Source organism: Nilaparvata lugens, chromosome 12, assembly GCF_014356525.2.
Source record: "Nilaparvata lugens isolate BPH chromosome 12, ASM1435652v1, whole genome shotgun sequence".
Classification (NCBI taxonomy): Eukaryota; Metazoa; Arthropoda; class Insecta; order Hemiptera; family Delphacidae; genus Nilaparvata; species Nilaparvata lugens.
This window is the reverse complement of record NC_052515.1, coordinates 8,448,007-8,466,696: the sequence shown is the minus strand read 5'-3', so window position 1 is coordinate 8,466,696 and position 18,690 is coordinate 8,448,007. Positions and strand designations below refer to the sequence as shown.

General features: G+C 35.0%; 1 protein-coding gene and 1 non-coding gene across 2 annotated transcripts; both read right to left on the bottom strand.

Annotated features, from left to right (window-relative positions):
• Positions 1-1,015: 1,015 nt before the first annotated feature.
• Positions 1,016-17,809, bottom strand: LOC111057081 (60S ribosomal protein L3). The gene is made up of 7 exons (XM_022344509.2): positions 17,581-17,809; positions 15,069-15,237; positions 9,391-9,526; positions 7,314-7,500; positions 5,507-5,709; positions 3,334-3,489; positions 1,016-1,282 (listed from the first exon to the last, which is right to left on the bottom strand). The coding sequence occupies exons 1-7, from the start codon at positions 17,735-17,737 to the stop codon at positions 1,073-1,075; spliced, it is 1,218 nt and encodes a 405-aa protein (XP_022200201.2). The 5' UTR covers positions 17,738-17,809; the 3' UTR covers positions 1,016-1,072.
• On the bottom strand, positions 3,865-3,937 carry LOC120353946. Its single transcript, XR_005572694.1, has one exon. It is a non-coding gene; the product is annotated as a small nucleolar RNA U43 (small nucleolar RNA).
• Positions 17,810-18,690: the final 881 nt, after the last annotated feature.

The window sequence follows — 18,690 nt, the reverse complement described above, 5'->3', positions numbered from 1 at the left end:
TAAACCTGTATCAGCTAGTCTATAGAAGGCATTGACAACGTTTTTTTGGTCATTCAATTTCAGCTGTTTTACATCCATGAAATCAAGCCGGTAAACAGCTGATTGTAGAAAAAATAAACAAATGATTCTCATTACAGCATACTATACTGTAATAAAATCATGTTTTCTTTACAGTCGAATAATTATGTTTCCTAGTTCCGAATTAGGAGCAGCAAAACAGGTACAAAAACCCCTTTTTAGCGCTCCAGGTGGAAGTTTTGTTAACTACAATCAAGAAATTCCTGATTCGAAACTTGTAAACTAGGTTTACAAGTGTATAGAATGCATGTATAGTGAGGTCCACGTTATAATGACAGTGGATAAAGATAGAATAGCGATGCCGATTCTCTGCATTAATTAATCATATTTCTACATCGTCAAAAACATAATTGGCACCGTTGTGGACCTAGAAAAGGATAGTACCACCGGCTTTGTCGAATGATAGCAAAACCAAAGTTGATCAAATACTGTAATTATAACGTGGACCTAACTATAGTAATGTCAGCACAAGCAGGTGTTTTCAGTTTCTCAATTATTCTTTTCTAGATTATGACAAAAAAATAATGTAAGATATTTGGACGTGAATGTCGTCTTTTGCAGTGCTCGAATGAAATTCTAGTCTCGGCTAACGCCTCTACTAAAAACATTATTCTCGCCTGCAAAAGGCCCCTTCCCGTCCTTGTGACTTAGCCTATCTTTCTCCACTGCCATTATAACGTGGACCTCACTATAGACTACTGCTCATCTATTTCTATACACTTCCATTAGCTATGGCAGGAACACATATTTGAATTGTAAATGCCACGCACATTGTAGTTCCGGACATTTCCAATTCGGCGTTACCGTAACCGTTAATACTGTCCCTGTGTGCAGCCACAGAGAAGATATAGTTCTTCTACTTTGTGGTGCAGCATGCTTTACAGACTACTTCTACTTGTACTGAAGGATCTAACACTACAAAAACGACAACAGCATCTTCAATTTTCCATTTTATTGTTCATCTTTTATAAAACAAAACAGCGACGCGGCGGTCCTAGGCCTGAGTGGCGGTTGGCTGCGATGAGGAGGCAGCAGCTGCGGCGGCGGCCATCTCTTCGCGGATGCGGTCCTTCTTGAGCGGACCCATGAACGCAGACTTGTCAGCCGCCGTCTGGAACCGACCGTGGCCGAACTTCGACGAAGTATCGATGAACTTCAGGTTGATCTTTTCCAAAGCAACACGCTTTGTGTGCACCAACAGCGACTGAAAACAGACAAATTATATTAAGATCAACTACAAATATAACTCGATAAAAATCATTGAAATCAATTTGAAGAAACATAAATAATTGTCTCATTTACACAAAGGCTTTTTGTATAAACAAAAATGTTCAAAAAATTGAAACTAACGTGAGGTCAGCTCATTCGATATTATTATTCTTCTTCAACTCTTCCATTACTTTTTTATACATTCTCTACATACAACTGTTTCTATCACATTTTCTTATTTGTAGGTTGGATTGTACCGTCTCAAGTTGAACCCAAAGGTCAAAAATGATCAAAATCTACTTGAAGAAAGTCTTTACACTGGTAAGGTGGAACAAGTTTCTGTTTTTGGAAACTTCACTCCAAGTTTGCAAAATACATTCATGTTCACACAAAACTTTGATTTCAAGAAAATTCGACTGATGTGAAGGCCCCTTTATGGGAAGGTCCCACCTAACCACGAAGGTCAACCGTAATCAAATGCCAGAATAACCAATTAGAAAAGCCTTATTTTCAACTAGAAAGCGACTGTTATCATCGCTATTTCATTTTAAACTAACAGTTTTGAAGGCTTAGAATTAATAATAAATCAGACATAAATCAACTAGATAATAGACATAACGAGATGATGGAATCTATAAAAAGTTTGAATTGTAGTGCCTCAGACCGCCCTAGAAAGAATCTACACATGAACGTTCAGATTCTAACCATAATATCAAGCAAAATCATCATCGGTAACAATTCAAAACTTCAAAATGAATTTATTGAAACATTTTCAACTAATAAAACCCATTTCTTCGACCGGGATCAACATCACTCCTTAGATATGACAAAAGAATTTGAATATTCAGCAATTTGTTTGAATTATATTCATTGGAAAATCACAGATCAGATAATGCGACAATCAACATATTGCAATTATTCTCTGTCCGCCCGTCACATGTTATCATCATGTCTGATATGAAATTAAATAGGACATAAAAATCAATCATGCAGTGGTTAAGTATAGTTAATTATCAATAATAATTATTAAAGCCTCAGTCCTATCATTTGTGTAATCAAAAGTGATCATAAAATGAAATTGGCTCTTCTAGAATTTCATCACAGGCTTGAAAACTTATCCTAATGTTAGTGAAAACAGAGAACTCAAATTGTACTAAGAAAAATGTGTTGAAAAAACCAGAGAAATTATTCATTAGTTATTTAGCCTCAGACCGCCCTAGAAAGAATCTACATACAAGTATTCAGATTCTAACCATAATGAAGCAAAATCATCATCGGTTAAAGTAGAAATTTGTCAGTATTATTCCAATGAATTGAGGATTTAGGAAATTGATAATCATGATTATTAAAATGGCAATGTTATGATGGTTGTTTTAGTGGTTTATTAGTAAATAATATAAAACTGTTAACCAAATTGGAAATTTAGCCTCAGTCCTATCATTTTAGTAATCACAAAATAATCATTGAATAAATTTGGCTCTTCAAAGTTTACATCATCGGCTAAACTCCCAACAAATTATACCCACCAAATTTGTATAAATTAAAGACAGACCCACGTAAAACTAACTTATTCAAACATTATCAAAATGCAAGTTTAGTTATTTATTACTCATGCCAAACATCTTTAAAAAAACTTAGTGCCGGTTGCACAACAGCCGGTTAAATTTTAATCGAGATTAATTTCACGAAAACCAATCAGAGAGGTCGTCTTTTCAAAAACGCCTTCTCTGATTGGTTCTCGTGAAATTAATAACGGTTAAAATTTAACCGGCTGTTGTGCAACGAGGCCTTATAATTTAATATATCTGGAGGTTGATATTTTATGAGCTTTTACCCATTAGAGGCAAAACAAAAGACATTTCCAATTATAAAAGCTAATAATACTTCACCCAGTGAAGGCAAAACAATAGACTTTTCAAAGTATAAAAGCTAAAATACAGTAGAGTTCATAGTAATCAACATTGATTGACATGTGACAGTCAAAATTGGTTCATTAAAATCTTGAAAATGAAAGGAATTGCAGTGATTAAAAGCAGTGGTACCAACCTTGCGCATAGTGATGACCCTCTTCTTGGGTCCCATACAGCATCCCCTGAGCATGACAAAGTCGTTGTTCACTTCACCATAGTGGGGGAATCCTCCCATAGGGGTGATCGTCTTCTCAGAAAGATCGTACTCGGTTGAGGCGTTGTTTTTGATCACCTAAACAAAACAGAAAACACACATTACAAATTAAACTAATACAGAACAAAAACCAAATCAATTCGAAAGTCGTTAACGAAATATTCCAAGTGCCTCAGACCGCCCTAGAAAGAATCCACACACAAATATTCAGATTCTAACCATAATTAAGCAAAATCATCACGGGTACCGGATTGTATCATTATATCGTACTTTTTGATCATTTTGTATTTCAAATCCGATTTGAAAATGAGCAGCATTTTCACATAAAGCGATAAACAGCTTCATCACATAGATTGATTGAGCATCAAGAGCAAATAAAAACACGTTATTTTCAATGTCATTGTATATTCAAATGATCAAAAAAGAGTCCTATAATTTGCCTAGATAATAGAGTACCTCAGACCGCCCTAGAAAGAATCTACATGTAATCATTCAGATTCTAACCATAATGAAGCAAAATCATCATAGGTACATCACAGTATTAACTTATAAAATTGGAGAATGCAATAATTGGATAGACAATTGGACAACCTATGCCCAAGAACTTAATCTCAGTTGAGTCTCATTTTCAAATTCGGTAGCTTTCAGAACTCATGAAACATCCCTAAATATCATACCACAGGAAGGATTATCTCATAGGGCTACGCGCACTCAGAGAGCGGTCAGGCATTCTCCTAACTCAGTAAGCTTGACCGCTGTGTGTACGCATAGCCTGAATTTTATCAGTCCGCTAAAATGAATGACTACAGTAATAAATGAATTGGCTCATTCAGAAACAGAATGAATTGAACTACGATTATTTTGTAGAATAGATCAGATAATGCGACAATCAACATATTGCAATTATTCTCTGTCCGCCCGTCACATGTTATCATCATTTCAAAAGGTATCATTCATAATTCAAGGCAGATTCCTACAAATCAGTATCAGTGAACGTGTTCAGTACAGTGAAAATATGATTCCCATAAGTTCTAATTGGACTATTCTCCCTCGGCCCGATCGAGCGAGTATAAATGGTCTCATAAGAACGTATGAGAATAATATTCTCAATGTACTAAGCACGTCCACTGATACTGATATGAGGGAATATACCTAAAGTCATTATTGGTGGAATTGAATCTTTTCATCTCATACGACGTGGTGAGATTGAAACTACATATGGGAACAAGTAATCTATATCCTCATTTAAGGCTGTGCAAAGGCTAAAAATATAAACTTTGTACTGGTGATATTTTTCAAAGTTTTTCTTTGAAAAACATCATCGAACTATCAAAATGAAGAAGTTTACTCAGGAAAACATTACTCGCCGATTATTACTTTTTGAAATATGAACGCCTCAAGTTAAAATTTTTGGGACAGAACTCACAATATTTACCATCAGAATCAATAAGAAAAACAAAAACATACAGCTCAGTAAGATAAAAAATAATTCATAAAATAAATACTACTGGTATGTTTTATTAGAAAGAAATTTGTGAATTGGAATAAAAAATCCATGAGATGTTGAGGATAAATTCTCCATGTTATTGAAAGTTATCCAATTTACCAAAAATGCCTCAACTAAAAGTTATCTTTGGCCATTTTCAGTAAATTGAATAACTTTCTCAAAAATTGATATTTTCAAGAAATGTTTGTTTTATTCATTCAACAATACCATGGATAATTTATTCTCAAAATCTCATGAATTTATCTCTTACCGTATTTGAAATGTTCTGTCCCAAAATTTAAACTTTAGGCGCTCATATCTCGGAGCTCAAGTAATAATCGTAAAAATGTTTTCCTGTGAAACTTCTTCATTTTGATAGCTTGATGATTTATACAGATCAACAAACTATGAAAAATATCACCAGTGGAAAGTTCATTTTTAGCCTTTGCAGAGCCTTAAAACAACTGTACCAGTATGGTATTTACTAACAGGCCTTCCTTCTATTTAAAAACTAGGCCTATCTTATATTACAACATCTTACAACTTCTTCAACAGCTTACTAATAACAACAATCTTTCCGAGATGACAAATAGTGTGACTTGTACTCGCCTTGCCATCCTTGGTGTGAATGCCCTGGCCGATGCGGTAGATTTTCTTGTTGATCTCAGTGCGGTGATGGTAGCCCTTCTGACCGGCACGCGCCACTGTGAACTGCACGCGACTCGGATGCCAGGCGCCGATACAGGCCACCTTGCGCAGACCCTTGTGCGTCTTACGCGGCAGCTTCTTTGTGTGCCAACGAGACGTCACACCTGAAACATACATTAATTATCACTTTCTAGAAGATAAATAGTTGAGGGATTTGGGATTTCTAAGTGAGAAATGAATAGGGCATTATGTAAATGATATGTAGTATTATCTAAGTGTTTAAAGGGATGGAAGAGAGCGGCGATGAATAGAGATGGATGAAGGCGTAGTTTGACTGAGGCCAGAGCCCTTTTTGTACTGTAGCGCCATTGGTTAATTTGTTGCCTTTATCAAACACCAAAAAGAGAGACAGGTTAGATTAGATTTCTTTATTTATGTATGTTACAATATTTACTGGCTTATACAATAATTTACATTAAACGTCGGTAATGCTAATTATTAAACGAGTTTTACAAAGTATAAATAATTAATCAATGAGAATAAATATAGAATACAATTAGAATAACTATAATATACTATTGTGATTTAACTTCATAAACTGACGGTATTTGAACAAATAATTGTCGATTCTCTAAGGATATAAAATAATATCCTTCCCATCAACACACGACCGGGTAATGGAGAGATGAAGGGAAGTGGAATTCAATAATTGACCAATAGATAAAGTTAGGATGAATCGCCTCATTTAATAGTTGAATTATAGTCAAGTAGAGAGTAGGTCTAATTTATATTTTAATCCTTTTCTTTGTAATTTTGTATCATGTTCGTTCGTGAAATATATGAATTGATTGAAAAAATAATTGAAGAAAGATATCAGTAGGAAGGCAGCATGTGTCTTTTCCGCATATACATAAATGTATTGGAAAATGCACAAACATGTGTTTCATCATATAACTTTCTTTCAGTTGAATATAACTAGATCGTAGAAGAAATCATAGAATTTGAAGTTAAAAAGAAAATAAGTTTGAACAGAGGAGCATAATCATGCTCATATTCTTACAATAAGTATAAAAAAGTCTACAATTATTACTTTACTGACTAAAAAAGTCAACTATAGTTACTTTGTAACGAACTATTCAACAGATCAATCGTTCGAGAAACAGAAATAAACTAATTTCAACTATTGAAACGAAAACAAGCTTTTCATGATCTTAAATTAAGAGGATATCAGTAGGAAGGCAGCATGTCTTTTATCCGCATTTACATTGTAATGTAATCAGAAAATGCACAAACATGACTTTCATCACACATCCTCATTGAAATTACAATTATTTCATCAGAATAACTGTTAAATTTACAAGTTTTAAATTCTTTATATGATAGTGTAACTGAATTTGAACGAATTATCGAAACATACACTGTAGTTTTGACCAAGAACCAAACTGTTTCAAAATTCAAAACGTTCATTTTCTTCAGTAATTCAATCTTGTAAGTTTATCTCTTTAATCAACAGGTTTTCAATAATTTATATGTGTATAGATAATCTTATCTAATTTTCGAAACAAGACACCAACTGTCAATCAGTAGCCAAATGTTCAACAAATTCCAAAGAAAGCATTTTCATTTTCCTCAATAACTCACTTTTAATCAACACGTTTCAAATTATTATTATTATTCATAGGTTGTAAGTAAATCTGAACGAATACTCGAAACAGACACCAACAGACAATTTGAAAATAAAGCATTTCTATATCGATCAACAACTCACCCTTGTATCCCTTGCCCTTGGTGACTCCAATGACGTCAATCATCTCATCGGGCGAGAACACGTTGTTGACTGGGATGGACTTCTCCAGATGTTCACGAGCCCACTTCACCTTGTCCTCCACTGATCCTCCGTTCACCTGGATCTCCATGATGTGAGCCTTCTTCTGCCTCTTCTTCAGCAGCTTGATCTGTTGTCACAAAACCAAAATAACAATAGAATCAAACAAATTCAACCATCAGTCACAAAATAAATACAACCACAAATACTGGAGGTAGCTTCAAGCTCGAGTGTTGAATGTAGTGCATGCAATATTAATAATGTTGACTAATATTGGGGCGATATGTTTCGACCCAATTCAATACATGCATTACATTCAACACTCTCAATCTTGAATCTACCTTCGATCCACTATGTTTGTACCCTAAAAAATGCTGAAGTTAATACACGAAACATAAATTACATATTAAATCAAGCATATCAGATTTATTACGATTGATAGATTATTTATTAAAGAAGAACTGTCCCTGGCATGGTTTGTCCCCCACTTCAAAGCCCGACGGACTATTCATGGACGGTCATGGAATATGCCGTGAGTCGCCTCACCTCACAGAATGAGGGATACAACTTGCTCTATGATGTGGTGACTCAGCTTTGCACTCTAATTCAACAAAACCTGCGTCACTTTGCTCCAGCTGACTCCGTGACTCCCCGTTAAGGGAATCACAGTATCTGCTGGGCAACCCATCAATAAATTCAACAAGATCAACTATATAATCAGGAACAATTACTGGAAATATAGAGTCAAAGAAAATTTTAAAAGGTATTCAAAATATTTTTGGCAAGGAGAAAAACCTAAATGAATAAATATGCATAGACTTTAAACACGCTACATACGAGGACAATAGTAGCTTTCACTAGCTATCGCAGAAACAAAAAATTGGAAATGCCATGTGGAGTTCAGGACATTTCCGACTCTGCGTTCCCGCAACAGTTAGTGAAAGTTACTATTTTCCTTGTGTGCAAGGGCCTAATGTGATGATAACGAAATTGTAAAATCTCAAGACTAAGATAACAATTCAAATCAATCTTAGTGACATAAACAAGAATTTTCAAGTATTTTGAACAATAGATCAGATAATGCGACATTCAGCATATTGCAATTATTCTCTGTCCGCCCGTCACATGTTATCATCATTTCAAGATCTGTTGAGTTTTTCATGAGGAATTTTTAAACGGAGAGCTAAAACCCGAAAATGTAATATCACCCAACCAGTCATTATTCAAATAATTATATTTTATTAGCTTATAAAATATCATCATAAAACAATATTCCTTATCTACATATCGATAAGGTATTAGTAAAAATCACAAGATTAAGATTGTGAGAAAACATAAAGGAATATCAGAAAAGTTGGAAAATCAATACAATATAACGTATTATTAGTTAATAATACAGTACATAGATCAATACATTATACCAATTGCCAATAAATGAATAAATAAAATACTAGTGTAACACGGCTTATGAACAGTGTACGTAGATAAAGTTAATGACGGCCAGTACTTAACATGTACACAAGTCATATTCCACCATTTTCATTCATGTAATTGGTGGGAGGTGACTCAATAAAAATCACTTTACGTCAATAAATTGTTTCCACTTTCCTCGTCCACAAGCCGTTTGACACAAAACGATAAAGAAATAAATGATGCAAAAGTGATGCTCTACTAATCATACAAGACACATGAAAAATAATTTTAGTACTGTTCCAGGCATGGTTTGTCCCCCAGGTCAAAGTTCGACGAACTATTCTTGGACGGTTATGGAATATGCCGTGAGTCGCCTCACCTCAAAGAGGGATACAACTTGCTCTATGATGTGGTGACTCAGCTTTGCAATCAACAAAGCCTGCGTCACTATGCTCCAGCTGACTCCGTGACTCCCCGTTAAGGAAATCACAGTATCTGCTGGGCAGCCCATCAAGAAAATTTACTCACACAATATTAATGTATCGGGAATATCAACAACTTGGAAGATTTTCTTAGATAATGAAAATTTATAAAGAATTATTCTTACCTGAGTGTGAGCAATGACACGAATGACCTTGCAGTACTTCAACATTTTCCTGAAGTCGTTTTCAATGGACTTCTTTCCTCTCTCGTCTTGCCACTTCTTCGAGGCCTTGGTAAACGCCTTCTTCTTTGACTTGTACCTGAAGTCAGACCAAACTGAAAACCAGGCCAAGGGCAGAGAAGGGTGCGGGAAGGAACAAAAAGGGCAGGGAGCCAAATGAAGCAGAAGGAAAAGGATGAAAAACTGAATTTGTGACGAAAGAAAATAGAACACGAAATTTGAGTGTAGATAAAATGTTGTTAACAGAATTTGAGACGAAAGAGTAACTAACAAAATGTGTATAGATGGAGGGTGTAAGATAGACAGATAAACGAAAGCAAGAGAGGGAACTAACAGAATTTGAAACTGACTTCTAGAGCCTAGTTTGACTCAACGTGAGACAGTTGATGAAAAATGAGATGAATAATTTCTAGAAGTTGGAAAAAAGCTATACTATGTAATTGATGTAATTTATTACTTAGTTGATGAAAAATGAGATGAATAATTTCTAGAAGTTGGAAAAAAGCTATACTATGTAATTGATGTAATTTATTACTTAAGCTACGGTGCAGGGAGTGCACGTTGAAGATTGGAGAGAGAATATGATGAGTGGCTAAGATAACACAAGGTTACTTTTTTTTCTCTCCCTATTATTTCAATGACGTACTTATTGTATGAATCAATAAAGAATAGAGATAATAGAATAGGAAACTTGAGAGAATACTTTTTCACCAAGACTTCAGAGAATGAGAAACTTGAATAGACGTTTAAATTAGTGGAAGGGAGGAGAGAATTTGAATAAGGTTAGAGAAAGAGACAAGAGAAAAAAAAATTGATGAGATTCGTGAAAAGCGAGAAGGCAATTCAATTTAATTAGAAGAATTCGGAGAGTGAACAAATTACTCAAAGTGATAGAAGAATAAGAGGTATAAATCAGGGAATGGTGTAAGGAGTGGGGAGGGGAGGGGAAGGAGGATGGCAAGGAAGATCTCTTCAGAATCGAGAGGAGATCTGTCCTCGGTCGATCGTCGGTGTTTCATCAAGAGACAAGCCAAGCAAACTTGGCCAACTGTCCTTCACACTTCAGACCACATTGTGTAAACTCTCATCTCAAAGATTGGAGAGCTGAACCACCCGTTATTAGTAGGATACATGACACAAAACACAACACTAATAAATGAGAGAAATAGTTCTAATAATTAATATATATCTGGTTTTAATATGGAGCAGCAATTAAGTCAACTGAGTCAAAAGCAATAGTAAAAAACTACCAAAAAATGTCTGAACAAGGATATTGACTACCGTATTAATTCATTATTCTACGAGACGTTGAATTAAATCATTAAAGATCCAAAGATAGTATAGAAAAAGTTCTTACATTTTTCTGATGACTAAATTCTATTCAAAGATCTAGTAATTCAAATACAAATTAATAACGAACCTGGCTACCTATTAATAACGAATTCTATTCAAGACAAGATAAAAAATGGTGCACAGATGCAAGAAAACATTCTGATAGATAACTTTAGTTAGTTATTATTTTTATCCAAAGAAATTCAATTGCCTTGAACTTTAATTCAAAAATAATACTTGAAAAATATCTTTAGATTGATGTACTTCTGGGTTGAAGACTTTCGAACATGTTAATTTTTTTGTGATGCCATCATAGGTCTCTCAACAACCTGCCTTCATCCACTGTGAACGTATAATTACAGTTATACACTATATCGTCTCATAATATGCTGCGTACAGACTTGACCGCCACGAACACGAGCTTTCACTCTTCATCAGCTGATGCTTGTTCATTATACCTGAACCTTACTGTTTCGGTACACATACTACAGATATTATAAGCTGGTGAAAAGTGAAATGCGCGTGCTCATGCAGTTTATTATGAGACAATATAACAGTTATTGGTGTACGTTTAGTGATATAAATTCTATTGAACAGAAATGTCACTCACCAGTTCTTGTAGTAGCGACGTCTGCAATCCTCAGACAAGTGCTCGGCCCACACAGTGACCAGAGAGCGCAGACCATGGGGGGTCTCCAGGTAGCCGATCACTCCAACAACAACCATTGGGGGCGTCTCCAGGATGGTCACTGCCTCCACAATCTCTTTCTTGTTGATCTCTGCACAAAAACACAAACAATGTTCATAAAACAGAGTTCTCTAAAACAACGCACTTTCAAATTTTGAAGTAATAAAGTTCATAATAATTACTTTCCAATAGATTTCTGCTCTATTTTGTAACCTAATGGATATTGAAAGATAACATTGGTTTTATGGAAGTGTTCATACATTTCCATTTTGCCAATGAGGCCAGACTTCTCAATTTGTCATCAACCAATATTGTATTCTAAAGATAGATTCTCACATATCAGAGTCAGTGAATATGTCAAGCACAGTGAGAATATTATTCCCATAAGTTCTATATAACTATTCATGCTCGCTTGCCCGGGTCAGAATAGTCAGAATAGAATAGTCAGAATAGTCCCATTCGAGCTTATGGAAAATTATATGATTATGAATTAAAATAAACTGTACCGATCACAAACTCTGATATTGATGGGAGGGAAGCCTTTCCTGAATAAGAAAGAAAGCAGTGCATTGCAAAGAATGCTTCATTCATTATAAACAGATAAAAATAGATATATTAAAAATAATCAAACCCTTCAAGTTTGCGGAAAATATAGTACTGTTCCAGGCATGGTTTGTCCCCCACTTCAAAGTCCGACGGACTATTCGTGGACGGTTATGGAATATGCCGTGAGTCGCCTCACCTCAAAGAGGGATACAACTTGCTCTATGATGTGGTGACTCAGCTTTGCAATCAACAAAGCCTGCGTCACTATGCTCCAGCTGACTCCGTGACTCCCCGTTAAGGAAATCACAGTATCTGCTGTGCAACCCATCAATAAATTTATCAATAAAAAAAACGTACTACATACAATGAAACCAAACTCTGAGACAACATATACAAAATAATATCAAGCAGCATCGGCGGCAGAAGAAGTACAAACCCATCAAACCATGGATCACCAGAGGTATAGTAGCAGCAATAAGAACCAGAAATCTTCTCAACAAAAGAAGAAAGGAAGACCCAAACAACATTAACTTAACCAACTTCTATCGTCGGTATAGGAATACACTCACAGCTTTAATTCATGAAACAAAGGACCAATACTATAGAGAGAAATTGTATGAAGCTGGAAAGGATAATAAAAAAATGTGGAAAGTAATCAAAGATGCTACTGACTCTAAATCAAAAACAAAAATGAAATTGAATGCTATTAAATAGATGATAGGATTTTCAATCTAAAGGAAAATCCAGAAACTGTGCTCAACCACATGAATAACTTTTTCACAAATGTAGGTGAAGAAATGGCGGAGACAATAATAGATTCCTTAAGAAAACCACTAGACCAAATCATATCCCAATATAAACCTGTTACAAGAACTCTACACTCCATCTACTTTCACCCAGTAACTGAAGATGAGCTTCTTGAATCTATTAGTAGTTTGCGAAATGACAGTGCTCCAGGACTTGATGGAATCAATAATAGAACATTGAAGTCGATAAAAAATGTAATTGTAGAACCATTAATTCACATATTTAATTTAAGTCTGTCAAAAGGAATTTTTCCAAAAGCTATGAAAGAGACATGTGTTAGACCATTACATAAAGGAGGCGACAAAACAATGCCACCAATTACAGGCCTATTTCACTTATAAGCAATATTTCTAAGATTTTGGAAAAACTGGTAAAGAAACGTCTTGTGAATTACATGGAAAAAACAACTTACTATCTAGGAATCAATTTGGTTTTCGTGAGGGGAGGAACAAAAAGGGCAGGGAGCCAAATGAAGCAGAAGGAAAAGGATGAAAAACTGAATTTGTGACGAAAGAAAATAGAACACGAAATTTGAGTGTAGATAAAATGTTGTTAACAGAATTTGAGACGAAAGAGTAACTAACAAAATGTGTATAGATGGAGGGTGTAAGATAGACAGATAAACGAAAGCAAGAGAGGGAACTAACAGAATTTGAAACTGACTTCTAGAGCCTAGTTTGACTCAACGTGAGACAGTTGATGAAAAATGAGATGAATAATTTCTAGAAGTTGGAAAAAAGCTATACTATGTAATTGATGTAATTTATTACTTAGTTGATGAAAAATGAGATGAATAATTTCTAGAAGTTGGAAAAAAGCTATACTATGTAATTGATGTAATTTATTACTTAAGCTACGGTGCAGGGAGTGCACGTTGAAGATTGGAGAGAGAATATGATGAGTGGCTAAGATAACACAAGGTTACTTTTTTTTCTCTCCCTATTATTTCAATGACGTACTTATTGTATGAATCAATAAAGAATAGAGATAATAGAATAGGAAACTTGAGAGAATACTTTTTCACCAAGACTTCAGAGAATGAGAAACTTGAATAGACGTTTAAATTAGTGGAAGGGAGGAGAGAATTTGAATAAGGTTAGAGAAAGAGACAAGAGAAAAAAAATTGATGAGATTCGTGAAAAGCGAGAAGGCAATTCAATTTAATTAGAAGAATTCGGAGAGTGAACAAATTACTCAAAGTGATAGAAGAATAAGAGGTATAAATCAGGGAATGGTGTAAGGAGTGGGGAGGGGAGGGGAAGGAGGATGGCAAGGAAGATCTCTTCAGAATCGAGAGGAGATCTGTCCTCGGTCGATCGTCGGTGTTTCATCAAGAGACAAGCCAAGCAAACTTGGCCAACTGTCCTTCACACTTCAGACCACATTGTGTAAACTCTCATCTCAAAGATTGGAGAGCTGAACCACCCGTTATTAGTAGGATACATGACACAAAACACAACACTAATAAATGAGAGAAATAGTTCTAATAATTAATATATATCTGGTTTTAATATGGAGCAGCAATTAAGTCAACTGAGTCAAAAGCAATAGTAAAAAACTACCAAAAAATGTCTGAACAAGGATATTGACTACCGTATTAATTCATTATTCTACGAGACGTTGAATTAAATCATTAAAGATCCAAAGATAGTATAGAAAAAGTTCTTACATTTTTCTGATGACTAAATTCTATTCAAAGATCTAGTAATTCAAATACAAATTAATAACGAACCTGGCTACCTATTAATAACGAATTCTATTCAAGACAAGATAAAAAATGGTGCACAGATGCAAGAAAACATTCTGATAGATAACTTTAGTTAGTTATTATTTTTATCCAAAGAAATTCAATTGCCTTGAACTTTAATTCAAAAATAATACTTGAAAAATATCTTTAGATTGATGTACTTCTGGGTTGAAGACTTTCGAACATGTTAATTTTTTTGTGATGCCATCATAGGTCTCTCAACAACCTGCCTTCATCCACTGTGAACGTATAATTACAGTTATACACTATATCGTCTCATAATATGCTGCGTACAGACTTGACCGCCACGAACACGAGCTTTCACTCTTCATCAGCTGATGCTTGTTCATTATACCTGAACCTTACTGTTTCGGTACACATACTACATATATTATAAGCTGGTGAAAAGTGAAATGCGCGTGCTCATGCAGTTGAGACAATATAACAGTTATTGGTGTACGTTTAGTGATATAAATTCTATTGAACAGAAATGTCACTCACCAGTTCTTGTAGTAGCGACGTCTGCAATCCTCAGACAAGTGCTCGGCCCACACAGTGACCAGAGAGCGCAGACCATGGGGGGTCTCCAGGTAGCCGATCACTCCAACAACAACCATTGGGGGCGTCTCCAGGATGGTCACTGCCTCCACAATCTCTTTCTTGTTGATCTCTGCACAAAAACACAAACAATGTTCATAAAACAGAGTTCTCTAAAACAACGCACTTTCAAATTTTGAAGTAATAAAGTTCATAATAATTACTTTCCAATAGATTTCTGCTCTATTTTGTAACCTAATGGATATTGAAAGATAACATTGGTTTTATGGAAGTGTTCATACATTTCCATTTTGCCAATGAGGCCAGACTTCTCAATTTGTCATCAACCAATATTGTATTCTAAAGATAGATTCTCACATATCAGAGTCAGTGAATATGTCAAGCACAGTGAGAATATTATTCCCATAAGTTCTATATAACTATTCATGCTCGCTTGCCCGGGTCAGAATAGTCAGAATAGAATAGTCAGAATAGTCCCATTCGAGCTTATGGAAAATTATATGATTATGAATTAAAATAAACTGTACCGATCACAAACTCTGATATTGATGGGAGGGAAGCCTTTCCTGAATAAGAAAGAAAGCAGTGCATTGCAAAGAATGCTTCATTCATTATAAACAGATAAAAATAGATATATTAAAAATAATCAAACCCTTCAAGTTTGCGGAAAATATAGTACTGTTCCAGGCATGGTTTGTCCCCCAGGTCAAAGTTCGACGAACTATTCTTGGACGGTTATGGAATATGCCGTGAGTCGCCTCACCTCAAAGAGGGATACAACTTGCTCTATGATGTGGTGACTCAGCTTTGCAATCAACAAAGCCTGCGTCACTATGCTCCAGCTGACTCCGTGACTCCCCTTTTAAGGAAATCACAGTATCTGCTGTGCAACCCATCAATAAATTTATCAATAAAAGAACGTACTACATACAATGAAACCAAACATCTACATAAACACATATTCTAATCGAATTCACTAACTGTAGACGGTTACGTGAAAGATAAAATACTTGACAAACAATAAAATATAAATGAAATATTGGGACTGTCCCCGGCATGGTTTGTCCCCCACTTCAAAGCCCGACGGACTATTCGTGGACGGTTATGGAATATGCCGTGAGTCGCCTCACCTCAAAGAGGGATACAACTTGTTCTATGATGTGATGACTCAGCTTTGCACTCAAATTCAACAAAGCCTGCGTCACTATGCTCCAGCTGACTCCATAATAACCAAGAGGATAAAACGGTATCTGCTAGGCAACTCATCAATAATAACTAAAAATAAGTTCATTTACTACAATGATTGTAAGTATTAAACCAAATTGATCAAAGACAAAATTTGTCTGACTACGCATTCCAGTAATAGGTCATTAATAACGAAATAGAACAACAATGTATTGTATTTTCTAAACAAAGGAAAAATAACAAGTATCAATGCACAAGCATCATAATTTTATGAGTCAATACAAATATTAGAGTGGAAATGACAAAATATTATTTCTTTCTATTAATAAATGAGATCTAGCACAATACTTTGTATTTTCTACTCGAATAGCTTTTCGATAGTCAATCCAATTGTTTAAGCATCATAAATCTCAGATGACAATGAAACGATTCAAGAAGAAATTGTAACATATTACTGTAAATACTCTATTTTATTGATGACCAATTTAATAGACCACATATATCTCAGGAAATAGAAGTGCAATTTAATAAGGCACCCCAAGAAAGTTCAATTTTACATTATTGAAATAATTAAAAACAAAGTTTTATAAATACCATCGAAACCAACTAACGACACTTTCAGGTATTTTTTTTCCTTAAAGCCTAAAGGATTGAACTGCTTAGAATGAAAGTGGTCAAAAATGTACACTACTATGTTCTTTACTAAAATGGGCTCATTTTTAGCTCTTTTCAGTGTGGTCAACAGTAAAATACAATGAAACGGTTTCAATATTATCACCTGGATTTTCAAAACATCTTGTTTTGATAAAACACAAATTACTGAAGAGCTTGTTCAAGTTACTTGGACCACTTTCATTCTAGGCAGCCCATATATGTATTTTAAAATTCCTTCTTCAAAGTTTCTTTGTGGAAATTTCAAAGCATAACTACATTGAATTTCTCAAACCATAAAAAAATAGCTTTAGATGATATCTCATGGCATAATTTTTTCATGTTTCAAATTTCAAGCCGATTTTTTGTAAACTCAAACAAAATTAATATCGACTACCGTCTATTATTACTGTTCTGGCCGGGTGAGTGTGAGTAGTATAAGAGACTACCAGAGTCACATAGCTTCATGAAAAATAACTAGGCCTACATACTAAAACTTCTGGCCTGAGTTGACAGTAAAATTTGGAACAAACACGCCCTAAACCATGGGACATCTTCTTATGCTATCTTTTCCCTATGATAGAACTTTTTGAAACATCGATGAATAGATTCAACTCACTTGATCCAGGCCTATCAGCCTCACGCACCACGTGGGTCATACCGGCCTTGTAGCCGATGAAGGCGGTCAGGTGGACGGGTTTGCTAGGGTCGTCCTTGGGGAAGGCCTTCACCTTACCACGGTGGCGGCGGGAACGCTTCTTCGGGTAGAATCCCATCGAGCCATGTCGCGGCGCGCTGAACTTACGATGAGACTGCAAGACCAAACAAAAACGGGTTAGATTGAAGTCTTATATTATTTGCAAAATTATGACAATCCTAAAAAAAATAAGTAGAGGGCCAGACCAGGAATTCATCAGGCTTTCCCTTATGTCGTTTTTATTCAGCAGGGCAGGAAGCTCTCACGACTGGCTGAGTAGACGCAAAGAAAACGCTTAATACGGTTTGGCCCTGAATAATGTTCGAATAGGCTACATAAAAAGATGAAACTTGGAAATTGAATGTAAAGAGACAAATCCTAAAAATTGAAGATAAGTGAAAAGCAGTTACATTTTAATTAAATGGAAGAAGCCAGATAAAAGTGGCTCATCAGATTGAAGCAAGTTTAGAATTAAAAAAGCTATAAATGAATCACGTGAAAAATACTCAGGCAAAAACCGCATTACTACAAAATTTACATTACTCAATAAAAAAACAATAATGTGGAGTATGATCTATATTACTAGTTGTAGCCTATGGAGGTTAGTATTAGAATTGGAGGATGATAAAGTACAGTTAAAATTGCAAATTGTAATAATATAATAAGTAAAACTTGTAAAGGTGCAGCTTGAAGCAATCATAAAAATACATATTTTAACCTATTACAAAATAATATCAAGTTTATAACTGATTTGAACGTGACTGTAGTAACCTAACTGACCCTAACCCAAGAGCAGTACCTTACGTTTGCTTAAAACGTACAGAAAATCATTGTTCTATAATTTTCCTAGTTATGAGAAATAGTTAGTTTTAATTTTACATCAAAGAACGAAAACAAAATTTGATCTAACAATATTGAAGGTAGCAAGTTAGCCCAAGCATATAGTATTATACAGGTAGCCTAATTCCAAGAGGGCTATGATCACTTTTTAGGAAGAAATTCATCAACACAATAAAATGATACTATTAGCAT